Consider the following 26,950-nt stretch of genomic DNA (forward strand, 5'->3'; position numbering starts at 1 on the left):
CGTCCTACTGAGGCCCCCCTCCCACCAGCTGTGGCCTCTGCGGGGATGGGGAGCCCGTTACCTTCGCCTGCAGGGAGAAGGCCCAGAACCACAGGGCCCGTGCCGTGAGCTGCCGCTCTTGCCTCCTGTCCACCAGCTAGAGCCAGAAAGGCAGTGTCCCCTTCAGGGAGACCCCCGCACGCGGCCCGTCACCCTCAGATCCCTCTCCAGCTGGGTCCGGCCCTGCCTGCTCTGAGGCCGGGGATCAAGGAAGCCCCTTGGGAAAGAACCATGTCCAGGAGCTCCAGGCTCCAGGGTCAGGAGCGGTGTGGGGCGGGGGGGGCAGCGCTCGGGTCTCCAGGGAGGAAAGGGACCTGACCCCTGAAGGGCCGCCGAGCGGGACACAGCACACAGTCCACCAGGTGCCTTAGCAAAGCCTCAGTAAAGACCTAAAGCGCATTTCCGATCAATTTCTACATGTTACCCTGATGTGTTTTCAACAGGACACTGTAGGAATGGACCTGGCCTTAGACAGGTTCCCAGGGAAGGAAGCTGGCAGTGCTGGGCAGTGGCTGGCGGGGCTGGCAGTGCTGGGGAGCCCAGGAAGAGGGTGAAACCAGCAGGAACTGGAGGCGGGCCCAGGAGGGAGCAGGAGGGCTGGGAGAGGGCTTCTCCAGGGCGCCCACCTGCCGTTTCCACTGGTGGAAGCAGGCCCGGCTGAGCGTCTGGGCCAGGAGTCGGGCGGCCTGCCTCTGCCGCAGCTGGGGAGAGAGCACGCAGTGGGCCGTGTGCCCTGGGCCAGAAGGTACCCACACCCAGAGCCCCCAGGGGCGGCGCGGGCTCCAGGCCCACCGGCACCTCCTCCCACCAGCAGGAGTCGTCCTGGATGAAGCCAAGGGCCTACTGCACAGACGGAGGGTCCCGATGGCTCTGCAGTTCGCCCAGTGCTGACAGGTGTGGTTCAGACTGAACGGGTGCTCTGCTGAGCCACCGTCCCCCGGGGGACAGGCTCCCGAGGCTGCTTCCCCAGTCTTCACTCAACAACCAGAAAGGCAGCCTTGTGCCCGCAGGACCCCAGCCACCACCATCCACACTGGCTGCTGGGAGCGCTTCAGGAAAGACCTTTCCTCGCCAGAATGCGGTCTCCTGGCCCAGACAGCCCGGCTGTGTTGGGGAGCTCGTGGAGTTGCCCACTGCCTCACCCTCTTCCTAACGCAGCCCTGATGGTGCGCCTTCCACCGGGCCAGGGCCTCCTGCAGCAGCTTCTGGCAGTAATGCTGCACTGCCTGCTCCATCTGCACCCTCTGCCGGGCAGCCCTCCGGCTTCGGTCCCGCCAGCGCCAAAACCAGGTCCTGAGACGGCCTGAGATAGATCGGAGTCAGTCAGCTCCTGTGGAGGACGCGTGCTAAGTCGCTTCAGTCGTGTCTGACTCTGCGACCCCATGGACTGTAGCCCGCCAGGCTCCTCTGTCCATGGGATTCTCCAGGCAAGAATACTGCAGTGGGTTTCCAAGACCTCCTCTAGGGGATCTTCCCAACCCCGGGATCGAACCTGTGTCTCTTCTGTCTCCAGCACTGGTAGGTTCTGTACCACTAGCGCCACCTGGGAAGCCCTTATGGACCAGCAGGCAACAGTGAAATTCAGGGTGGAGAACCTGGGTGTGAGACCACCGCGTGTGGACATGGCCACTCTGTGAGGACAGCTCTGGCCACCTTCAGAGGCTGCACCCACCCTGACAGGAACCAGGTCTATTGATCGCTGGGCCCCCCACCCAACCCCTGAGCCATAAGCCCGTGCACAGCGACCGCAGGCGTGCCAAGACCCCCGCAGAGCTGCCTCCAAGAAGCTGCTGGGCTTGAGGCAGTGGGAGGAAACTGAGGCTCAGCAGCCCAGGCTGAGTGGGCCTTAGGAAGCATCACTACAAACAAAGCTAGTGGAGGGGATGGAATTCCAGATGAGCTAATTCAAATCCTAAAAGATGATGCTGTTGAAGTGCTGCACTCAATATGCCAGCAAATTTAGAAAACTCAGCAGTGGTCACAGGACTGGAAAAGGTCAGTTTTCATTCTAATCCCAAAGAAGGGCAATGCCAAAGAATGCTAAAACTACTGCACAATTGCACTCATTTCACATGCTAGCAAAGTACTGCTCAAAATTCTCCAAGCCAGGCTTCAACAGTATGAACCGTGAACTTCCAGATGTTCGAGCTGGATTTAGAAAAGGCAGAGGAACGAGAGATCAAATTGCCAACATTCACCAGATCATAGAAAAAACGAGAATTCCAGAAAAACATCTACTTCTGCTTCACTGACTACGCTAACACCTTTTATTGTATGGATCACAGCAAACTGTGAAAAACTCTTAAAGAGATGGGAATACCAGATCACCTTACCTGCCTCCTATGAAACCTGTCTGCAGGCAAGAAGCAACAGTTAGAACCAGACATGGAACAATGGACTGGTTCAAAACTGGGAAAGGAATACTTTTAGGCTGTGTATTGTCACCTGCTTATTTAACTTATATGCAGAGTACCTGATGCAAAAAGCCAGGCTGCATGAAGCACAAGCTGGAATTAAGATTGCTGGGAGAAATATCAATAACCTCAGATATGCAGATGACACCACCCTTATGACAGAAAGCCAAAAGGAACTAAAGAGCTTCTTGATGAAGGTGAAAGAAAAAAGCTGGCTTAAAACTCAATGTTCAAAAAATGAAGATCATGGCATCTGGTCCCATCATTTCATGGCAAATAGATGGGCAAACAATGGAAACTGACAAATTTTATTTACTTGAGCTCCAAAATCACTTCAGATGGTGACTGCAGCCATGAAATTAAAAGACGCTTACTCCTTGGAAGGAAAGTTATGACCAACTTAGATAGCATACTAAAAAGCAGAGACATTACTTTGCCAACAAAGGTCCATCTAGTCAAGGCTATGGTTTTTCCAGTAGTCATGTATGGATGTGAAGAGTTGGACCATAAAGAAGGCTGAGTGCCAAAGAACTGATGCTTTTGAACCATGGTTTTGGAAAAGACTCTTGAGAGTCCCCTGGACTGCAAGAGATCCAAACAGTCCACCCTAAAGGAAATCAGTCCTGAATATTAATTGGAAGCACTGATGCTGAAACTGAAGCTTCAATATTTTGACCACCTGTTGTGAAGAGCCAACTCATCAGAAAAGGCCCTGATACTAAGACTGAAGGCAGGAGGAGAAGTCCCGGGATGACAGAGAACGAGATGCTTGGATGACCTCACTGACTCAACGGACATGAGTTTGAGCAAGCTCTGGGAGACGGCGAAGGACAGGGAAGCCTGGTAGTCCTTGGGGTGGCAAAGAGTCAGACATGACTGAGCGACTGAACCACCACCACCTAGCTTCCGGGCCCCACTTACCCCTACTCAGCACCAGCTGGGCCTCCCTGAGAGCCCCATCCTCCTGCTCTCGGTAATACACCTGCACAGATGCTGCCTCTCGCCACTCAAGCAGGACCTGAGGGGCAGAAGCAGAAGAGTGTGGTCACAGCACGTCCCCACTTCCTGGGGTCACCCCGGCTCTGCGGGTGGCTCCTTGTGGAGTGAACAGCATTCATATGGGCTCCAGGAAGCGCCTGCTGTCCACACAGACCCAGGCCACCATGCCCAGCCCCCCTGCAAGAAGCCCTGTATCCCAGGCGATGGGCCCAGAAGAGCTGAACGTCAATGTCGTGAAGATGTCCAGTCTCACTCGGGCTCTCACCCTGCTTGTTAAATGGAAGCTTCAGGTCACGTGTGCTTTCAAACGTGAGGCGCACATGAAATCACAGTAGCACGACAGAAGGTGTCTGCCGCCTGCTCCCCACAGTTGCGAGCTCCACTCCCCAGAGGCCACCTCCCTTCGGAGCCCCGAGGCCAAGCAGAGCCCCGACCAAGGCCGAGCAGAGCAGGGCAGTCACACCGGCCTGTAAACTACCCTGAGAGCAGACCGACCCTGACCACGTGGAACTGCTGTCCATCCACGGAGGCTCCAGAGCTGTCAGGACCAGCACCAGGCTCCCAGCAAACTGCCTTCTTCTGAAACGCCCGAGTCGAGGACCACTGCCATCACGGCATGTGCATCCTGTCACATGATATGACTTGTTCCCACAGCCACGCACCCCAAGCACGTGGAACCAGGTCACACCAAGTGACGGCCAATTCCCGCCAACCGTGACCGATGACATGTTCCTGGATGCTCTACGGAAAGCCCCCAAGGCAAGAATCCCGTGAGGCCGAAGAGCAGCAGGAGTCAGGGAGGCTTCTGCGCTGTACATCCCATGCTGATACGAGGAGACGTGTGTGGGAAACCCTGGTTCTGGGGAGAACTGGTTCAGTCAGTATACGCCCTGCCTTTGCTTTATGGATGTTGGTTCAGAATTCAGTAAAACGAACGAGTAAACAAGCTCGTCTGCCGGCCCAGCTGTGTGTGTGCAGAAGGGTGCTGTCTCTTGTTCCGGGCTCCTTGTTCAGTTCACGCCTCTGGAGCCACTTCCAGGCCGCCCCCTCACAGGAAAGCAGCCCCAGCCCCCCGGGCCAGCAGCTGGCCCACAGGGCTCACCTTGGAGCACAGTGTCCTTCTGTAGTGAGCTGCCACCCGGGACGTCTTTTTCGCTTCGTCCGCTTGGGCCACGGTGTTCTCTCTCCAGCGACGTAACACGCGCCTGCGGGCACATGTGGGGACAGGGTGACCCGGAGGTGGGCAGTGCAAGGCTCTTGAGCTCGGTCATGAACCGAGGTCTCCCCACACCCTAGCATGTCTGTTGCACGCCGATTTATGCTGACTGCACACCCCGCACGCGGCTGAGCAGTGCTGTGGGAGCACCATGGCACCGCGGCCTCGTGCATTCAGGCGCCACAGGGAACTCAGGGCTGCAACAGGCGACGACGACACAGGCGATGCATCCACGATGAGAGAGGCAGACGGGAAGATGGAGGGGGGCACGGGCAGCCTGGAACAGCAGGGGCTGAACAGACTGAGGCAGGGGGAGAAACCAGCAGAGCCGAGGGGCGGGAGTGAGTCCACGGCTGTGAGATGCAGACGGCCCCAGGCTGGAGAGAGGCCTAGAGCAGGGGGTGGGGGTGAGGGCGGGGGCCTGGGAGCAGAGCGGGTGACGAGGCACCTCCCGCAGGTCTGAATGGGGCAGGGAGAGGCGCTCAGGTGAACGAGACTCTCGGGAGATGGCGCAGGAGCCTCCCCGAGGCCCCGCTCAGCACGCAGTGCACAGCACCAGCACTGGACACACCGAAGCCTCGCTCGGCAGCGGGAGGCGGCCAGGCGCAACTGCCAGACCCTGGGTGGGGCCCCCCCAACCTGCCGGGGTCTGCAGCCTGCTCCCTGGCCCCTGGGCGCCCGGGGACGCGCGGACTCACCGCAGCAGCCGCCTCTTGTGCTGGCTCTCCCTGGCAGCCGCCTCCTGCAGCATGCGCCACACTCGGCTCTGATACACCTGCAGGCAACCAGGAGGACTGGAGGGCCCGGGCCGCAGCGCTCCCCGCCCGGGGGCAGCCGCAGAGGTGCACGGCCTGATGCCCGGAGCAGGCACCACAGAAGGCAGGGGGCGGCCAGGAGCCCAGCCAGCGACAGGGAGAGGGCCGGCTATGCCCTCACCTGGCGGGTCCAGCCCCCAGGCCCCCGGCCCCCGGGGAAGGATGGGAAACTAGCTCAGGGGTGTAAGACCCACTGGCAGGGCACTTGCTCTGAGGCTTGTGGAATTACTACCTCGGGAGGGGCGGGAGGAACAAGGAAGGGGAACAAAGCCTTCGGAATCCCCCTCCCCGCAGCCGAGGAGGTCTGGGGGACGGCGGCCTCTCGCACCCCCAGGTCAGCAGCGCCCTGCAGCAAGCTGTGCAGGTCGGCGCGTGCCAGCTTCTGCCACTCGGCACAGCGCAGGGCCCGGCGCTGCGGAGAGGAGAGCCGGCCGCCGCAGGCCCAGGGCTGAGCAGGGCTCGGCCGGGCCTCGGGCTCACTCTTGGTTTGGGGGAGCTCGGGTAAAGTGGTTATTAACCCCAAGCCCAGCATCCTCCTCTGTAAACAAGCAGTTCTTAGAAGGCAGTGAGGATGACACGGGGCAAACGCCTCCTGCGGGTCAGTGCGAACCAGTATCAGTGTGAACGTTTTTCACCCTGAAGAGGACGTCTGTGAACCGTCAGACCAGGAACTTTAGACTCAGAGCGTCCAGGAGGGACAGCCTGGCACCTAACACAACAGGGACCTGTGAGCCAGTCGTCTCATGAAACCAGCTGGGCACTCACTCCACCTGCCGCCTGGCCTCCCCCACACACTCAGGGGCAGAGGGTTTCCGCGGCCCGTGGAGGAGACCATGTGTTCCTCCTGAGTCACCCTAATGAGGCTCCACCCACCCACAGCCCCAGGCGGGCGGCGCCCGTGCCAAAGCCTCACCTCCCGCCACCTGGTCCAGGCCCAGCGCAGAAGCCACGCCGCGTGGAACCGTGAAGCCCGCACATTGCCCGTCCTCCTGTGGGGAGACAGCTGGCGCTCAGCCCAGACCCTGCGAAGGCCCTCTCGAGGGGCACCCCACTGCAGCCCGGGCCCTGCCCAGGGGCTCTTAAACATGCAGGGGAATCAAGACCCTTTGGGAACAGCTGCCAAAGGATTTGGGCATTCCACCCAGAACAGCACTCATACAGCTCAATTTTTGTGGACAAATTCACAGGGCTCTGCGTTCATGTGGGAACAGGTATCTGAGGAGGAAGTTCAACGTGGCCATAGTTCGAGAGGTGAGAGACCCTCGGAAGACAAAGCGGATCAAGAGAGGAACCAGGGCAGGATGACGCCTGCAGGGCATATGGGGGTGTCCGCCCTGGTCCCTGACTATGGGGTGTGGTGAAACTGCCACAGCCTGCCCCAGCCACGGGCGCTTCAAGTGGCCCCAATCAGGGAGCAGGATGGAGCTGACGGGCAGGACCTCAGGTCCACAGGCCCTGCTGACCAGCCGAGTTCCTGAGCCCAGAGATCCACGAGCGCCCCAGAAGCCTCTCACTGCAGCCCCGGTTTTGCTTAGACTGTTTCAAGTTGAATTTCTGGGACTTAAGACCAGAATCCAGGCTGACATGACCACTCCCCCACCACTCCATCGGCTGACACTCAGAGCTAACAGTCTGCCGCCACAGTCAAAGCTGCCCCGAGCCGGGAAGGGTTTCTGAGGCACAAGTGGCCACTCACTCTGTTCTGAGCCCTCGGGCGCCCTCCCTCCAGACACAGAAGGCCTTGCTGAGCCGCCCGAGGTGGTGGTGGGCACAGGCCAGTGCACGCCGCTGCCGCTCCAGGCGGTGTGCCGCTGCCTGCTGGCGCCACGTGGACCACGACTTCTGCAGAAGGTGCCGCTCTGCATGGAGCACGGCCTGTGGCAGGAGAGATTGGAAGGGTCACAGAGGCGGCGGTAGGGAAGCCAGGAAAAGCCCAGGCCACGAATGATGACCAAGGCAGAAGAGCTGGAGGTGCAGGAGCTGGGTGGGCCCAGAAACCATCTGCAGACTCCACTGACAAGGAAACAGATGCCAGGCCCTGCCTGGCCTCGTGAATCCTGGCTGCAGGCGGGTCGCCCTGCAGCATGGGTCTGGGTCCAACAGCATCCTCAGGGGCAAGGCGCCAGGTGCAAAGCCCTGAAGCAGGCCCTGCGTATACCAGCCACCTCCCGGGGGGAACCACTCACCATCCTCTCTGCTAAGCGGTGTTCTCGATGCTGAGACATCTTCTGACACCAGACGGCAAACACCTGCTTCTCTAACATCTCCCTGAAAGAACCCAAGTGAATAACAGGAGAGCACTTAACTCCACAAGAATGAGAAGTTCTAAATGACTGGATTTTTTCCCTTATATTAAGAACCAAATAAGCCCAGGTGGGGAGCAAGGAAAGCAGACAAAAGCCAAACCCCCCAAATGACCCGACACTTTCCATGTTGTTTCCGGCCTCACCCACACGGCGTGAAGATGACTCAGGCTTGGAGACCCTGTTTCTTCCTGCGCCCCACACTGAATTACCCACAGTTCTCTACAGGCACAGGAGAAGCCCTTCCAGTCCCAGCTGAGCAGCCAGGCTGCTGCTACACACATCCTTAGGGGAAGCAGTTAAAAACAGAAGCCGGACCCCCCAAAGCTGAGCTGGGCCCCAGGAAGAAGAAGTTTAAACAAATATTTCAGGTGAAGTGGACAGAGATGGTCTGCGCCTCTGCCCAAGCCTACCTGCACACCATAATGACATCAAAACCTGCAAAAGCAGCACTGGGACAACTGGTCAACAGCCTGCAGGGGCTGTGCCTTGGCAAAGCCATCAGGACTGACGCTGGGGGACGGGAGATGGCGACCGGCGGTTAACCCGTCGGACACACCACTCAGAACAAAGAGCTCCACTTCCTGCCAGGACACTGCAGCCTGTCCTGGGCCTGCGCTCCAGCCACGTGGTACAAACTGGGACAAGATACACGAAGTTACTGCTTCCAGGCACCGCAGGTGTGATCATCGAGGGACAGGAAACGTGCAAGGTGAGCCCCGTTTTACCCGGGGGCACCTTCTGGACCCTAGGGACAGGGGAGGGAGGCCAAGGAGAGCATGACAATCTCACTGAGCTGAGGCAGAAACTGCCAATTATTTCTCAGAATCCCCAAATCACAAATTATCAAAGGAAAAAAAAAAATCAAGGAATCGGACTGTACTGAAACACTTCCACTCACAAAAAAACAAAAACAAAAAACACTGTTAATTCATGTCAGTACATATATATTCACCTACTTTGCTCTCAGGTAAAACAAATACTGTTAGAAAATGAAAAACCCAGCCACATCCTGGAAGAGAATATTTTCAATACCCTAGTCCAACAAAGAACTGGTATCCAGAAAATATTTTTAAAATCTCCTACAAATCAATAACAGTTTTTAAAAGACACTCAATTTTTTAAAAACTAGGAGAAAGACTTGAACAGACACCTCCCAAAAGGTATAAAGTGGTCAGTGAGTACGTGATAAAGGCCAAAAGGATCAAAACCTGTCTGGTATTCCAAGGATGAAAATCAGCTCAGACTGAAAAGCGTAAATGCAGCCTGATCATGCATCGGGTCTGGAGGACGGCCACACTTGATGAAGCCAACCACAAGTCAAGTCTGCTTCTCCCTCAGCAACGCGGCAGCTGTCAGACGCTATGAGGACCCCCTCGCCCTCAGCAGTGACGCTCAGACAAGCTCTGCCATGACCACTCATTCCCAAGGACACTCACCACGGCAGTGCTCCCTAGTGAGTCCCCACCTCTCAACCCACCCCGTCTGGCCTCAGAAACAGCGATCCATGCAAACAGACCCCTCTTTCTCTTAGAGCCTCTTCGGTTACAAATTCCCTTCCCTCGGATACAGAGAGCAGCACTCCAGAGTTCCCTGCTTCCTGGCAGTCAATCTGACTTGGTCAAATTACACAGGTCCTACTTCTGGCTCATTAGGCTTTAAGGCAGAGATGTCACTTTGCTGACAAAGGCCTGATCAGTCAAGGCTGTGGGCTCCCCCGATGGCTCAGTTGATAAAGACCCTGGTTCGATCCCTGGGTTGGGAAGATCCGCTGGAGAAGGTAGGCTACCCACTCCAGTATTCTTGGGCTTCCCTGGTGGCTCAGGTGATAAAGAATCCGCCTGCAATGCGGGAGACCTGGGTTCGATCCCTGGGTTGGGAAGATCCCCTGGAGAAGGAAAAGACCACCCACTCCAGTATTCTGGTCTGGGGAATTCCATGGACTGTACAGTCCATGGGGTCATAAAGAGTCAGACACGGCTGAGTGACTTTCACGGTTTTTCCAGCAGTCATGTAGGGACGTGAGAGTTTGACCATAAAGAAGGCTGAGCGAATCACCGACTCAATGGACATGAGTTTCAGCAAATTCCAGGAGACAGTGAAGGACAGCAAAGCCTAGCGTGCTGCAGTCCATGAGGTCACAAAGAGTCCGACATGACTTAGCAAATGAACAACAACAACAAGGCTTTAAAGAAATGCTGTACATCATTAGTCATCAGAAAATGAAACAGCTCTCCACATACCAACCAAAATGGCGAAGCTGAAAAGACTTCAAGAACAAGTGTTGGGGCTTCCCTGGCAGTCTAGTGGTTGAGAATCCGCCTTGTAATGCAAGGGACACAAGTTCGATCCCGGATTTGGGAAGATCCCACATGCTGTGGAACAACTAAGCCCATGAGCCACAACTAATGAACCTATGCTTTAGCACCCTTAAGCCCCAGCTACTGAAGCCCACATGCCCTAGAGCCTGTGCTCAGCAACAAGAAAAGCCACTGCAATGAGAAGCCTGCCTACCGTTAACTAGAGAGCAGCCTCCACTCGCCATAAGCAGAGAAAAGCCTGCAAAGCAACAAAAACCCAGCACAACCAAAAATGAAAAAATAAAACATTTTAATGTTGGTGAGGATGCTGGAGCACCCAGAATCCTCAGGTTTTCTGGTGTCAGCAGAAAATGATATAGCCACCTACAAGATCAAGCAGATGCCCACCCTCTGACCCAGAAGTCCACTTCAAGGTATCTACCCAAGAGAAGTGAAAATGTACTCCACTAAAACAAAATGTCCACAGCAGCCTTAGGCATGATGGCCTCAAACTGGAAAACAATTCCTATGTTAAAACAGATTGAAACAGTGTCTCAGATTCATTCAACAGAATACTACTCAGCAAATTAAAAACAGCTATAGATACAAGCAATAACCTGGCTCAATCTCAAAAACGTTAGGCTGAACTTTAAAAGACTCGAAGACACAGTACAGCAGGTACTGTATGATCCCACTGTGCAAAGTTCAAAAGCACGCAAAAATGAACCTAGAATGGCAGAACGCAGAACAGGGGTTACTCATAAGGGTAGGAGCTGACGGGAAAAGGGCAGGAAGGAACTCTCTGGGATGATGGAAGCATTCTGTATCTTAGCTGTGGTGCTAGTTATCCTGGGACGCAATTTGTAAAAATTCAATCTACTTACTTAACATCTGTATCTTTTACTGTATGTAAATTTTAGCTCAATTTAAACAAAAGGCAAATGGTACTGCCTGATTCTCAGTATAATATTTCACTGGCAGGTTAATAAACTATTATTTTTAGTCATAATTCATGAGATTCCACATAAATTTAGTTTAGATTCTTGGAATATTTTTTAAAAAAGTACCCCTAGAATTATGGAAAGATAGAACATACACATTTTTTGGAACTTTGATATGCTAAACTCCAAACCAAACCCATGGACATTAACTTACCCTAAGAGCCACATATCAGTTCCAGGGAATGGATTATCTTACTCAGTGGTCATGGCAACCCTGTGGGATATTATCAATTCATCTCCATTTTACATTTGAGGAAACTGGGGCTCAGAGAGACTGAGTGACTTGCCCAGAGTTGCAGAGCTGCCAAGCATGAAGTGCGGGTCTGAACTCAGTCAGGCCTGTCGGCTTCTAAGTCAGATTCTCAATCACTTTGCCTTCTTGTGAACCAGGAAGGCAGGAACCTGAAAAACTAAGTTTTCTTAAAAGATCCAACTAAACCCAAACAAGTAATGTCTAGATCTTCTTCACCAGCCTTCAAGCCTCCATCTGACTACCTGCCTTGATTCACCTCCTACCCTTTTGCCTCGAGTGATGGTTCTAAACTCGCCCAAGGCTGACGCCAACCACATCCCTTTTAGGAGCTCCTCTGGGCTGCTTTGAAGGTGCTCTCGATTTCTGGTCCCCACAACATGCCAAAATACAAACAAGCAAGCAACAGAACCAGCTCATTTGTAAAGGAAATGTGTGTTTTAGGTAGTGAAGCCATTTGTTGAATGCCTCTTACATTAGACCTCAGTATAGAAACTAAGGCAAAGCCCCTCTCTGCAGTGGAGGAGGCAGAGATAAGTGCCAGCCTCTTTGCTTCGTGGCTGCCCACTAAAAGCACCTCCTTGAACTTAGTGTAAGGAGCCCAGGGTTCTGGCTGACCCTCTCAAACCAGTGTCCGGCGTCCTCCAAAGCCAAGTGCATGTCCACTTCTCCCAGTGCAGGTCCCTCCCCCTGTGTCTGTCCTCAGTTGGTGCACACCGTCCTCAGGGCAACAGCCAAAACTGTCACCAGTTCCATGCACCTGCTCAAACACCTGTCCGTGATCTACCTGCAGGATCAGGCAGTCCCTCAGTCTGGCCCTCCTCGTCCCACCATCCACTCTCCCCCATCCCCAAAGCAAGCCTCCCCAGGGCACACCCCTCAGCACCAGCTCTGAGCTCTGGAAGAACCTGTGTTGACATTCTGAGGACACATGGTCTGTTCTTTAGGATTGCTGGAGTATCAGTCTCTCCTCCTCACCAAGATTTAAAGTTCCTACCAAGGCATAGGGCTCCAAAATCACTGCAGATGGTGACTGTAGGCACGGAATTAAAAGACGCTTACTCCTTAGAAGGAAAGTTATGACCAACCTAGACAGCATATTAAAAAGCAGAGACATTACTTTGCCAACAAAGGTCCATCTAGTCAAGGCTATGGTTTTTCCACTAGTCACGTATGGATGTGTGAGTTGGACTATAAAGAAAGCTGAGTGCTGAAGAACTGATGCTTTTGAACTGTGGTGTTGGAGAAGACTCTTGAGAGTCCCTTGGACTGCAGGGAGATCCAACCAGTTCATCCTAAAGGAAATCAGTTCTGGGTGTTCACTGGAAGGTCTGATGTTGAAGCTGAAACTCCAATACTTTGGCCACCTGATGCAGAAAGCTGACTCATTTGAAAAGACCCTGATGCTGGGAAAGATTGAGGGCAGGAGGAGAAGGGGATGACAGAAGATGAGATGGCTGGATGGCATCATCAACTCAATGGACATGAGTTTGGGTAAACTCCGGGAGTTGGTGATGGACAGGAAGGCCTGGTGTGCTGCAGTCCACGGGGTCACAAAGAGTTGGACACGACTGAGCGACTGGACTGAACCAAGTCATAAAAAGACTTTCCTCCTGATCCAGCAGGAAGTGCTTGGACTTTGGAATCAGGGAGATCTGAATGTAAACACTGGTTGTTGGTACATGGGTGAGTCATTTATCACTTTGAACCTGTTCTCTCCGGGCTGCTGTGAGAAGGAAATTATTACTGAAGATGATGTCGTCACAGGCAAATGGGCTTCTGTATTTTCCATTCTCCCCTCGCACCACACCTACACCTCCATGGCCGACAGTTAGTCATTAATGACCTCTTCACTGTATCCACTAACAGGTGGTGTGGACCTGCTCTGGGCAAGTCTGCCCCCCAAGGGAGCTAAAAGGATGGAGCTCTGCCCACCCTAACTTTGTTGACAATTAATACTTTCAAGGCTTCAAAAAGTCAGGTCGAGGGACTTCCCTGGTGGCCTAGTAGTTAAGAAACCGGCTTCCAATGGGAGGGACACAGGTCCCTGGTTGATCCCTGGTTGGGGAACTAAGATCCCACATGCCACAGGGCAACTAAGCCCACACTTGCCACAACTAAAGAAGTCCATGCACCCCAACGATGACCCCCATCCATCAAGAGGAAAAAAAAAATTGTCTAGCAGAAGAGGAGCCAAGCATTTCAGGGAAATCACGCTCAAGAAAGCCGGCCAAGGTGATGTGACGTCCAACCACACTCTGATCTGGGAAGCTGATGGGCAGCTTTAAAGCAGCTCACTGTGGCTCGTGATGGGGGAAGGGATGTAAAACCAGGGCAGTTCTCGAAGCGCTTGTACACAGATGGGCAAATGTTTTCCCAGGGGAAACACGGGCTGTCTCTTCCTGGCAGATGAGCTCAATGAGCCCACACTGTTGAAAATCCAGGAAGAACTCGGGCCGAGGGTGCTGGCAGGCTGAGAAACAAAACAAAGTGCTTCATGGGCAGCAGACCCGGACCTGAGACACGTGGCCGGGTGCTGAGAGGAGCTGCACAGGGTACCTGTGAAAGCACGCGGCCCGGGCCTCGAGGGCTCGCTGCTGCTGACGCCACCGCCAGAGTCTCCTCCAGGCCTGGAAGGCTGCAGGCAGGGCTCTCTGCTGGAAGTGGCCGTCTGCTCTGGCCTGCAACAGCTGAAGTGAAAACCATGAATGACCATTTGTACTTTAAGTTAAAAAAGAAAAAAGTCTTTCAAGGTCACATTCTCAAGGGAGGACTGCTTCTGACACAAACACCTTTTAAAATGAAAATCATTACTTTTAATTTCTGCCAACATGACAGGCGAAAAATGAAATGACAGGTGGAAAACTTTCCCTTTCATTAAAAGTGAATTAAGCATCTCTCCACACATTTGACCCCATGTGTGTGTGTATATATATTTATCTTTTTCTCCTATGGCCCAGGTGTTCATCCTCGTTGCCCAGGTTACTGTCAGCATCTAACTCAGTGACACATATGGGTTTTTTGAACCTTAAATTTATTAGCACTCTGTCATGTGGGTTATCAATTTTGTTTCTACCCTGTATCTTCTGATTTTATAATACTTACTTGAAATACAGAGTCTTTAAATTTTTATGTAATTATAAAAGGCTACTTAATCTACCACAGGACCAGTAAAATCCACCATATGACCCAGAAACCGCACTACTGGGTACATACCCTGAGAAAACTAAAACCAAAAAGGACACATGTACCCAATGTCCACAGCAGCACTGTTTACAACAGCCAGGACACGGAAGCAACCTCAACGTCCATCAACAGGTGAATGGAAAGAGAAGTTGTGGTATAAATATATGTCAGAATAAAGATATAGATATATCAGAATATTACTCAGCCATAAAAAAGAATGAATTTGAGTCAGTTCTAGTGAGCTGGACGAACCTAGATCCTGTTACAGAGTGCAGGAAATCAGAAAAACAAATATAGCATATTAATGCATATATACGGAATCTAAAAAAATGATACTATTTGCGGGGAAGGACTGGGGATACAGATGTGGAGAATGGGCTTGTGGACACAGTGGGGGAGGGAGCCAGTGGGAGAATGGAGAAGTAGCATCAACATATATACACTCTCAGGTGTCAGATGGATAGCTGGTGAGAAGCTGCCGTGTAGCACAGGGAGCCCCGTCGGGCGCGCTGTGATGACAGAGGGATCCGATGGGGGAGGCGAGGGGATGTATGTATGATTATGGCTGATTTGTACTGTTGTATGGCAGAAGCCAACACAAGTTAGAATGAAAAAACATGTATATTTAAATAAAAAATAGGGAAAAAAAGGGCTACTACTGTTCTGTCCAGTTTTAAGCTGGCTTAAATTTCAGAACATTCAGAAAACTAAGATCATGGCATCTGATCCCAACACTCCATGGCAAATAGATGGAGGAAAAAAACGGGAAGAGTGACAGGCTTTATTTTCCTGGGCTCTAAAATCATTGCGGATGGGGACAGCAGCATGAAATTAAAAGACACTTGCTCTTCAGAAGAAAACTTTTGATAAACCTAGAGAGAGTATTAAAAAGCAGAAACATCACTTTGCTGGTTTTTCCAGTAGTCATGTACGGATGTGAGAGCTGGACCATAAAGAAGGCTGAGCGCTGAAGAACTGATGCTTTTGAATTGTGGTGCTAGAGAAGACTCTCGAGAGTCCCTTAGACAGCAGAGAGATCAAACCAGTCAATCCTAAAGGAAATCAACCCTCAATATTCATTGGAAGGACTGATGCTGAAGCTTCAATACTTGGGCCACCTGATGTGAAGAGATGACTCACTGGAAAAGACCCTGATGCTGGGAAAGACTGAGGGCAGGAGAAGAGGGTGACAGAGGGTGAGATGGTTGGATGGCATCATTGACTCAACAGACATGAGTTTGGGCAAACTCTAGGAGGTAGTGAAGGACAAGGAAGCCTGGTGTGCTGCAGCCTATGCGGTCACAAAGAGTTGGACACGGCTGAATGACTGAACAAAAACAACCACTATTCTATGGATACATCAGTAGGAAGACATACCACTGATAGAATGATACATATGCCTCCATGATACAAAATCTTGGGGCGGGGGAGGGGGAAGCATACACATGTGTGGTGGTTTTTAACATAGGGCTGGCTGCAGGGCATTCCCTGTCAGCCCAGTGGCTAGGGCTTCCACCACAGGGGGCACGGGTTCCATCCCTGGTTGGGGAACTAAAATCCCCATGCCTTGGCCAAAAACAGTAACAACAAATAAGACAAGACTGCAGACTCTTTGATCTTCCTCTCCTTGAATCTGGGTGGACAGTGGCTACTTTGACCAATGGTGAAAGTGACACTAAGTGACCTCCAAGGCTAGGTCACAAAGGGCCACACAGCTCCTGTCCTGTTCGTGGGAACACTCGTGGGGCCCTGAGCTACAACACAGGAAGTCTGCTACCCAGGGGCCGCCATGCTGAAAAAGAGCCCGAGCCCCTGGGGAAAGCCATGCGTACGCTCTCTAGTTAACAGTCCCCGTGGAGCCCTATCTTTGAGTCATTCTAGCCTAGGAGCCAGACGAGTGAGTGAAGAAACTAAGCTAAATGACTCCAACCCCCTGCCACTAGAATCTTACCAGCAGAGGCCCCAGTAACACGGAGCAGAGACCAGTCATCCTTGCTATGTCCTCTCTCAATTTTTTACCCACAGAATCCTTAAAACATAATAAAATGGTGGTGGTTTTAATCCACTGAGTTTGGGGTGATTTTTTTTACAGAGCAATAGAAAATTTCACAGCATGCCTACGTGTGTGTTTGTGAATATACGGGTACACACACTCCTACTCACACAGAGGAAAAAAAAATATCAGGTTTACTCACCAAATGTCATCTTAGAGGCAGGATTATGGGTGTTTTAATTTTTTCTTTTTTATATCTTTTCTACACTTCTCAAGTTTTCTGTGATGTCTACCTATTGCTTATGGGCATTTTCAAGTATAAACAATAGTAGAAGCAATAATATAACAAATCCCCATGGATTTCTCACCCAGCTTCAACAACAAGCAAACGTTCTTGCCATTCTTTGTAATATCACTTCTTAAATAGAAGGAAACATATAATAAATTACATTTTTATCTTTTCCTAAAATAAAAGGAACTGACGTGTTCCTGGATCTCTAAACCAAGAGATAATACTCAGATTGTTAGGTACAGGTTTTTTAAAACACAACAGCTCAGCGGGGCTCTTACTATTTTTCAGACTGTCCCCTGTATGGGCTGCGCTAGAGGCCTGTAGAGATAAGGACTCTGACCCTTGACCTTCTTCCAGTGCTGGGCCCCCAGGGTTGAGCGGATCTCTTTTTTTCAGGGAGAAACTCATGAGACCCTTTGCTTCTTTTCCACCTTGAATAAACATAACCTTTCAACTCAGGGGCTCACATTCTTTTTCTAAAAGGGCTCTTTCTACACATTCTGTTGTGCTTGCATTAAATGACCTTGAGAGACCAAGTGGCAATGTCCTTTCCAAAACAGCCACATAATCCAAAGGGACGTCAAAGAATGCACCAATTCTAAGCATTTCCCAGGTGTGGAAGGCAAAGGTGACACAGAAATGACCCACACCCTGGGTCAGTCCCAGACACCCAGCACTGGGGTAGGTCCTTGGGGTAAAGTCTGAAGCAGTCAGCAGCGGGTCATCTGTTTGTTCACCATGTGTCCCTCGCTCGTCCAAACACGGTCAGGGCCTGCCCTCGGCCAACAGTTCAGGAGATGAATGGGGCAGGACAGGCTCTACCCTCAAGGAGCCTAGAGCCTGGTGGGGTGGATGAGGTGAGGGGCAGCCAAGGCCATGTGGTGAGAAGGCTGCGTGTGGGATGGGGGCAGGGGCCAGGGCTGACTTCTGAGCTCAAAGGGCAGCGGGTAGACCAGGAAACAGGAGCAGGCAGAAACACCCAGGAAGGACTGGCAGCTGGGCTGTGCCCAGCTATGAAGGGCAGCACGGAAACAGGAACAGTGAGAAGAGCAGACAGGACCAGCTCCCAAGGGAGTCAATATGATGTCCAAACCAAGGAGCCAGCCAAACTCCTTTGATCCACGTGTCAGACTTGAGCAGCAGATAGATGAGGAGGTGGAGAGGGCAGCAGCGAAATAACCAGGAGGAGCCTGGATCATGTCCTGCCCATTTTCACCAAGGGGAAGGCCAAGCAAAGAGCTGAGCAGCCCACGTCCTACTGCAAGGCCCTGCAGACATCACCAACTGAACACACGTTCCCCTGAGGCTGATGTGGCCTGGAACCCACCCTTCTCAGTTCAGCGCTAGGCCATCGTTAGTGTTCCCCTGAGGCTGAACTGCAAGCGCTGTGAGGGCAGGAGCCCTGTGTGCTTGCATCATAGCTGCATTCTCAGGGCCTGGCTCAGTCTTGGGCACAGCAGCTGCTCAGTAAGTCTGTCTCCACCTGTCTCCTCCCACCACTGCGGGCACCTGTGTCTCGCGTGGTTTAGCTCTGGGATATGGGACTCAGGCTCTGCACGTTCCCTGGCATCTCCCGAAGGTCCCACGGGATGAAGGACTGGCTGAGGACAGTCAAGATGTGAACAGAATGGCTGATACGCTCACCACCTTCAGAGAGCAGCTGGGCTGTCAAAGCACAGGGATGGGAGTCGTGCAGACCTTCCGACACCCCTGGAGGGCCCTGGGGCAGAACCGTTGAGCTTTTCACAGTGCCCTTGCCTCCAAACCAGAACACCAGGCCTCCTGACACAGGCCTTCCCCAAGAATCTCTCCAACGCCAGCAGATCCAAGAATGTGAGCCAGCAGAGCCCGCTGAGCTGAGCAGCTCCGTACCTGCTGGGACTGCCTCTTCTGGGTGGACTGTGACCACAACTGGAAACACTTGCGAAGCAATGTTATTCTGAAAGGAAACACACCACCAAGGGAATTACCCTCCCACTTGCAGGTTTCTAAAATTGTGTTTTGACTTTAAGGAAGGTGAATCTGGGTGCAGGTACTCCTTGAGCAGTGCAGGGGGCTCAGGGGTTTCATTCTAGAAGCGAAGGAAATAATCTGATTTCTGACATGAAATCCACCAACCCTGATTTTGGACTGTGGCCTGCCCCCCAAAATTTAACAGCTTCCTTGTAAACCTAATTGGACCACCAAGGACAGTGAACTTGGAATTAGGTAATATCTATGAAATCCCCCAAATATGCTGAACTTTCTGGTTTTATGGCCAAACTCTGGGGTCTTTTAGGACCATGTTGGTCTGTGACATGCCTTCACAGTAATACTGAGGTTGAGAACCACACTCAGCTTTGTAAAACAGGATTTATAATAGTGATATACCCTGGCAGCTCCAATCTGAGTCGGCTAAATACTGGGATTCTCACTGACTCATTAAAAGGTGCTCCAAAATTGGACCCATAGCTATGCAAATTAAGTTACACTCTTGAGGGAGGGTTTATTGAACATGTCTTACAGCAAGAAAATGAATAAAAAGTAATAAAAAATTTTTTAGAAAAGGGGATTCCCTGGCAATCCAGTGGTTAGGGCTCCTCACTCTCACTGCTGAGGACCCTGGTTCAATCCCTGGAGGGGAAATTAAAATTTTCACAAGCCACGAGGGGCAGTCAAAAAAAAATTAAAAGTGAACAGTGGTTCCCTCTGAAGATTAGGCCGTTGAAGGAAGAAGTCCAGGCAGTCTTTATTTTTCACTTTCTACTTCTTCTCTATATATTCTGAGTTTTCCCTGTGGACATGTGGTGCTTTTATTTACTTACTTTAACTGAATGTTTAACTGAGGACATGCTTCACACCCTCCAAGACCAAGCCACAAACACCCACCTGCCTGGGACGTCTCTGTAACACTACCAATGCCTAAATTCCAAGACAGAACGTCAGTAACACCTGAAAACTGGGGCACTGGTGGCCGAGCACCAGCAGAAGCCTCCCACCTCCCGCCTCGTCAACCAAAAGGAAGAGGCCGGAGCAGGAACCACTGGCCCACGGCAGGGCCTCTCCAAATGTGCACGGTAACGTGGGAAGGGCGAGCGATGGCTCCTGGAGACCAGCAGGCAGGCCGCAGCGGGCCCTGGGGAGCCTGCCGGCCACGTCCCTACCTGCTGTGGTCCCAGGCAGCACGCAGGGAGGGCAGCTGCTCTCTTTCCTCCCTCTGCTCGAGCCGCAACTGCCAGAGGTTCCAGACCCTGTGCAGCAGCTGAAGCAAAACAAGAAGGAACTGGAAGTTCATTAACGCAAAACGATCTCTCCTGACCCATTAGGTAGCGAATCAGTAACTCCAGAAGATGCAGGAATTACCTCAATTTGGAACACCCGACATGTAACAGACTTGAAAAATAATTACGACCAAACTATATGGAACTATTCTGGGCCAACACAAAAAACAAAGAGCTGGATCTATCAGATCTGTGGAAATCAAAATGAAGAAGCTGTTCCTAATCGGGGCCTCATGGAGGCCAACACCATTTTAGAAATTAAAACTGATCTTATCACATATTACTAGTTTTGAATCTTTTGTGACCCCATGGGCCGCAGTCCACCATGCTCCTCTGTCCATGGGCTTCCCAGGGAAGAATACTGGAGTGAGTTGCCATTTCTTACTCCAGAAGATCTTCCCAATGCAGGGAAACCTGGATCTCTTGAATCTCCTGCATTGGCAGGTGGATTCTTTACCCTGGTGAGGGAAGCTCACTGTCTATGAAGTAGTCTTGCCAAAACACATTTAACTTCAATCTAGTCAAGCCCTTAGATCTAATTTCCAGTTTATAAGAGCTACATAGGAAAAGGGGAAATCAAATGACATCAAAAGTAAACAGAAAAATGGAGAATAGGAAGACTCTACAAAATAACTGGTCTTCCTTTTCAAAAGTCAATGTCATTAAAAATACATGATGCTAAATGAAATGAGCCAGTCACAAAAGGGCAAAATTCTATAAATATGAGGAATCTGGAACAGTCAAATTCACAGAGACAGGAAGGAGTGGTGGTTGCCAGGGGCTGGGGGAGGTGGAGGAGACTGGGATTTATTGGTTCTGCAAGATGAAAGGATTCTGGAGATGGATGACGGCTGCACAATAATGTCAATGTACTTAATGCCACTGAACTGTACACTTAATGTTTAAGATGATAAATTTCGTGTTTTTTACCACAATTAAAAAATAAACATGTTAAACAAAAGAAATGGGGGATGGGGGAAGCTTATTGATTTATTAGACATAACCCAATGTAGAAAGTCATCAATCTTTAATTGAATCCTGGCTTGTAAAAATCAACCATAAACACATTTGGGTCAGGGGTAACTGAATTTGAATATGTGCTCGGTACTGGTTAATATTGGGCTTCTCAGGTGGCCCTAGTGGTAAAGAATCCTGCCGATGCAAGAGATACCAGTTCGATCCCTGGGTTGGGAAGATCCCCTGGAGTAAGAAATGGCAACCCACTCCAGTATTCTTGCCTGGAAAATCCCATAGACAGAGGAACCTGGCAGGCTACAGTCCAAGGGGTTGCAAAGAGTTGGACGTGACTGAGTGACGGAGCACACACTGGTTAATATTAGAGCATTACTATTCGTTTTGTTAGGGATGATAATGATATTGTGGTTATAGAGCAAAATGTTCTTATTTGGGGGCAATGCATACTGAAATGTTTAGATGTAAAGTGTTATAACATCTGTAATTTACTTTGAAATGACTCAGGGAAAAAAAGCAAATGTTAACAATTGTTGAACTTAAATGGTAAAGTAAACTGAGGTTTACTATACTACTTTTTATATTTTTTCTGTACATTTGAACACTTTCACAATTAGAAAACCCCCTTCTACGCCCAGAAGCACAATTGACAAATGAAGGTAGAATGTTGGTTACCCTCAGGAAAATTAACCACTGAAGATGACAGATGCATGGCGCAAACAGTACCAAAGGCCTTGGGATGCAGGACTTAAGAGTCTATTCCCCAGGTCAAGGCTGAATCCACAGTCCTTGACCTCTGATTCAACTACCATTTTTTTTTTTTTTAAGCAAACAGATAAAAAACGGCATTACATAAGAGAAAAACAAGAGTTTCTCTATCCTATGGTATGGATCACTGAAGAAAACGGACCTGAAGGGTTTGGAGTCTCAAGATCTGAACAAACCTCTTAAGCTCAAAGGTTAAAAAAAGAAAGAAGGGCCATCAGAAGAGGTGCCTTGGTACAGAAGAGGGCCTCACCATGACATCACGCTGCTGGTGAGCAAGATTCCTTCTTATCCGTTGGAGACGGGCATGGGTCACATTGTCCTTCAGGGCTTTAAAGCAAAATTGCTGTGAAAAAAGAACAGACGCAGTCAGCAGTGTGCCTGTAACAGTAAGCTCGATGCCGGAGAAGGTGGTGAGAAGCTCAGCCATGGCTGTTCACAGGTCCCAGGCAGTGTTTCTCTGCTTTGAGATTCAATTGGGAGCCTGATGCAAGCCAGCCCACACAGCAGGCACTTAATAAACATTCCCTGTTGCCCATAGGTACTGCACACACAGGAACAAATCACCCTCACCTCTGACCAGGAGAAGTCCCTGTGACCCACACAGAAACACCAGAAAAAGGTCAAAATATCACCACTGCCTCTCAGAAAAGAGACAGACTTTCAGCTTATGGTGGGTTTACTTTTATTTATTTTTTTACCATGTGGGGTCAACGTGTACACTTGGTTCAGTTGCTAAGTCATGTTCAACTCTTTGTGATTCCACGGACTGCAACACCCCAGGCTTCCCTGTCCTTCACCATCTCCTGGAGCTTGCTCAAACTCATGTCCACTGAGTCAGTCATGCCATCCAACCATCTCATCCTCTGTCACCCCCTTCTCCTCCTGCCTTCAATCTTTCCCAGCATCAGGGTCTTTTCCAATGAGTCAGTTCTTCGCATATGTGGCCAAAGTATTCGAGCTTCAGCATTAGTCCTTCCAATGAATACCAAGGGTTGATTTCCTTTAGGATAGACTGGTTTGATTTCCCTGCAGTCCAATCCAAGGAACTCTCAAGAGTTTTCTCAAAAAAAAAAAAAAAAAAGTCTTCTCCAGGACCAGGTTCAAAAGCATCAATTCTTTGGGGCTCAGCCTTCTTTATGGTCCAACTGTCATATCTGTACATGACTACTGGAAAAACCATAGCTTTGACTAGACGGACCTTGGCTGGCAAATTGATGTCTCTACTTTTTAATATGCTATCTCCGTTTGTCAGCTTTTCTTAACATATCTCTTTTCTTTAATATGTTATCTCGGTTGAAGTTTTTTTTCAAGGAGTAAATGACTTTTATTTTATTTTATGACTTTTAATTTCATGGCTGCAGTCATCATCCACAGTGATTCTGGAACTCCCCGAAATAAAGTCTGTCACTGTTTCTGTTGTTTCCCCATCTATTTGCCATGAAGTGATGGGACCAGATGCCATGATCTTTGTTTTTTGAAGGCTGAGTTTTAAGCCAGCTTTTTCACCCTTGTCTTTCACCTTCATCACGAGGCTCTTCAGCTCCTCTGGGCTTTCTGTCATTAGGGTGGTATCACCTGCATGTCTTTAGTTGCTGCTATTCCTCCTGGCAATCTTGTATATTTACACAACTGCAAATGCAGTTTTGCAGAGTAGAACAGAAGGAAAAGAAGTAATCTTTGGTCACTGAGGTGGGGGAACAGGGACAAGACATGCTGGCTCCAGCTCTGTCCAAAATGCTTCACGGGTGACTAAGCACAGCCCATGCTCCACAGGCTGACTTCAGTTTTCTGAGACAGAGAAGAAGCACCTAGGGGTTTTCACAGAGTGTTCTGTGGGCCCCCAGAGGCTCCTGACAGTGTCTGGAGGCCACCTCGTGTGGTGAGGGTGCAGGAGAGCAGCCGGCAAAATGGACACTATTCCCAGACCTGGCTTCATCCACCGCACCTCATCTTGGACTGATTTTCAAGACTAGGCCTCCACCATTTAAAAAGGGGGCCTGCCGTGTCGACACCCCAGGACTAGATAGCTTCTAAGGCTCCTCTGCAGCTCCCAACCCTTCTGACCCCACACCACCGCTGTCTCTGATCCAAAATTAAAATCAGGACATGACAATGAAGGGGGCTCCCTGACGAGTGCCAGCCGCACCACCAGACGCACTTAAAGAGCATGACGGGGGTCGGGCCCCCCAAGAACGGACGCCCGAGCACGGCTGTGGCGCCCTTACCAGCAGGCCGCGCCTGTGGTGTTCTCTCGCCGCCTTCCACCGCTCAGCCGCTTCTGTGCACAGCAGCACGTCTGCCCGAGTCAAGGCTTCTTGTCTCGACAAGGCGCCGCCCCAGCCCAGCGCGACCCCAGTGACCCGTCCCAAGGGTCCCGGTTGCAGGTGACGACCGGCAAGCAAGGAGGGCTGGTGTCCGCCTTGACGACCCAGGGAAGAGAGGATTGAGGGGAACCGCCATGTGAGCTATTTATCTGCCTTTCTCCCCTCTGATGCCTGCTTCATGAGGGGCAAAAACAGTCGAGATAAACTGCTACCAGTCGGAGTAAACATTTCAAAATCTCAGGAGAACCTGCTCCGAGCTTTCCCGCACTCTGTTTTGGCAGCACAATCCAGTCAGATGTCTGAGCTAAAAGCCTTGGAGTTATTTTCAATCCCTTTCATCTCCTACCCCTCCATCTCTCAGCTGCCAAGTCCATCTGCTCCCCTCCTTGTCTCCACGTTCTGTCCCCACCCCCAGCACCGGGCTGGGCACCAGACTCGGTCCCCTGTGCCAACTTCACTCCCACCATCGAGCCTCGTCCTTCCGGAAGTACAGATCTGCTGCATCGCTACTCAAAAGCCTGCAGGGGATCCTCAGTGTCCCGGGATGAAGCCCAGATTCCTAGCCACCCACACAAGCGCCCCACGAGCCGGTCCCCAGCCTGTATCTGCCTGCCCCTAACACCCCACAACGCACTGCAGACCCCGGTCACCACCCCAGGTGCTCTTCCTCATCCACACCTTCGTAAATGCCACTCCTTACACCTGAACCGTCTCTCCTGATTCCCCCCGTCAGGAGAACATGTCAGCCCTCAAGGCTTAAATTCAGCTCAAACATCAATTACCTCTTTGGCTAGGTCTCCACAGCAGCTCAAGCAGGACTTAATACAGACCTTTATGATAGTACTTATCACACCACATTTACACAGACTGGTTTTCATGTCTATTTTCCCCAGTTGACAATGAGCTATTGTTAAGTCTCTAGGTTTCCCTGTATTCCAGAACTCAGACAGGGGTTTAAAACAAGAGTTCAGTGAACAAACGAAAACGTGACTGAACACCCAGGGCAGTCCAAATTCCAAGCCTGGGCACAGACTGTGGCAGGGGCGGGGATTAAGAAAGTACACTGGAGTCAGAAGCCTGGCTCTGCCAATGAGATTGAAAATCACTTAGCATCCCCGACTCCGCTTCCTCATCTATGAGATGGAGATGGTAACACCCACTCCACAGGGTTGCTATGAGGATTAAGGAGATAATCACAATGTCTGCACATAGCAACAGCTCAATGAATGGAAGCTGGGATTGTAACAACATGGCCGCCAAGGACAGAAGGCTTTCTGAAACAGAAGTGAAATGAAACAAACTTCTGAAGCAGAAATGGTATGGCTCTTTCCACCATCTAATGGGCAGGAAGAAAAGGATGAAATGCAGGAATGCTTCTGGGGGGAGGAAAAGGAATATAGTCAGGGAGGAGCAGGCTGGGGTGTGTGCGATTTTCTATTGAGTTGTGCTCATTTCACTATTATTCTTTAAACTACAAATGTTTGTTATACGCACTCTTTTGTATGAGTATTCCCAGAATGGAACAAATTTTTTTTTTTTTTAAAGCCAACCAGAGATCAGGACTGTCTGAAACTGCTGGGTAACCATTTCCCACGTATCTCCTGACTGTCTTACAGGCTGCCAGGCTCTCACTGTCTTGGCTGAGCTGGAGGACAGCCCTGAGAAATGTAAAGGATACAGTGTTTCCAGTGAGTCAAGGCCCTCCGCAGCAGCATCCTCCCGGCCAGCCCCTCCACCTGCGCGTGGTGGGCATGCAGGCTCTCCCTCCGCTCCCAGGCCTGCCACCAGGCACAGAAGTGGGTCCGGAGCAGGGTGACGTGGTGGAATCGCTCGGCCACCTCTGCAACAGAGAAAGGAGCTTCAGTGCTGCCCCCTCAAGGCTGGGCAACGAGCTGGAGGCATCTCTAAGACGGGCTGAAACCCACCACTGGCAGGCAGCAGGGATTCAAGGCAGCTGCTCCCCAGAGAACGTTAGAAAAAAAGGATTTTGAGCAGAGGAGGGTTACTATGGACTCCTTAGCTACAATTCCGCTCTCCAAGGAAAGAGAAAAGGATTCTGTCAAAGGACCGAAGCTCCTGGTTAGTGACCGAGGAGCAGGAACGGGGACAGCTGTTTCTAAAGAAAACCCCATTTTACTCCTGCCTCTTTACCGGCATTTCAGGACTTCAGGGAATGAGTCAGTGACACACGACTCAGTCGACATGCTGGCAGAGGCTTCTGTGAGCCTTCAGCCAGGCTGATACAGGCCACCCACTCCATCTCCTTTTAAGACTAATTAGCTAATGGCCTGATGAGCTTAAGGCCAGAGAGGGGGAGGGCATTGGTCCTGGAACGAGAATGCCTTAAGTGAAGGCAAGTATTAGTCTGCAGCTCATCATTAAATAGCTTCATGCCTTCAATTTCCAGCCTTGGGCATCCAGACAGTGGGTCCCTTGTCACTATTTTCAAGTGGGCACATTAGATCTCCCAAGAGACAGTGCTGGTAGGCTAGGAATCCTGCAGGGAGCAGGAGAGCCTAACCCTGTGGCCAGGACTTCTGTGTGGGCTCGAGAAACTAAAGGACAAAAAGTACTGGCATTCATGACCAATTTATCGTTACTTCTGACCTACTGTGGGAAAACTAAACCATCAGGATAGTGCTCAGAAAACATCATAAATCATGCATCTGCATAACTAGGGACAAACAATCCAAATATCTGTTTTCTCTCTTTTTTTTGGCACACCACACAGCTTATGGGATTTTAGTTCCCCAACCAAAGATCAAGCCCTCGCCCTCAGCAGTGACAGGATGGAGTCCTAACACTGGACTGCCACAGA

The 26,950-nt window shown here is 51.0% G+C and overlaps 1 protein-coding gene across 12 annotated transcripts in view; it reads right to left on the bottom strand.

Annotated features, from left to right (window-relative positions):
- Positions 1-26,950, bottom strand: part of SFI1 (SFI1 centrin binding protein) — an 80,648-nt gene that overhangs the window by 3,631 nt on the left and 50,067 nt on the right. For all 12 annotated transcript variants that reach the window (XM_043901262.1, XM_043901263.1, XM_043901265.1 and 9 more), the window contains 15 exons: positions 25,811-25,972; positions 24,034-24,104; positions 22,059-22,151; positions 19,952-20,049; positions 18,681-18,747; positions 13,897-14,027; positions 7,670-7,751; positions 7,180-7,358; positions 6,397-6,472; positions 5,367-5,443; positions 4,555-4,657; positions 3,375-3,471; positions 1,182-1,342; positions 666-740; positions 62-136 (listed from right to left, as the gene is read on the bottom strand). In XM_043901262.1, the coding sequence (XP_043757197.1) occupies positions 62-136; positions 666-740; positions 1,182-1,342; positions 3,375-3,471; positions 4,555-4,657; positions 5,367-5,443; positions 6,397-6,472; positions 7,180-7,358; positions 7,670-7,751; positions 13,897-14,027; positions 18,681-18,747; positions 19,952-20,049; positions 22,059-22,151; positions 24,034-24,104; positions 25,811-25,972 (1,547 nt within the window). The remainder of the gene's footprint in view (positions 1-61; positions 137-665; positions 741-1,181; positions 1,343-3,374; positions 3,472-4,554; positions 4,658-5,366; positions 5,444-6,396; positions 6,473-7,179; positions 7,359-7,669; positions 7,752-13,896; positions 14,028-18,680; positions 18,748-19,951; positions 20,050-22,058; positions 22,152-24,033; positions 24,105-25,810; positions 25,973-26,950) is intronic.

The sequence above is a fragment of the Cervus elaphus genome, chromosome 5 (genome assembly GCF_910594005.1).
Source record: "Cervus elaphus chromosome 5, mCerEla1.1, whole genome shotgun sequence".
NCBI classification, from domain to species: Eukaryota; Metazoa; Chordata; class Mammalia; order Artiodactyla; family Cervidae; genus Cervus; species Cervus elaphus.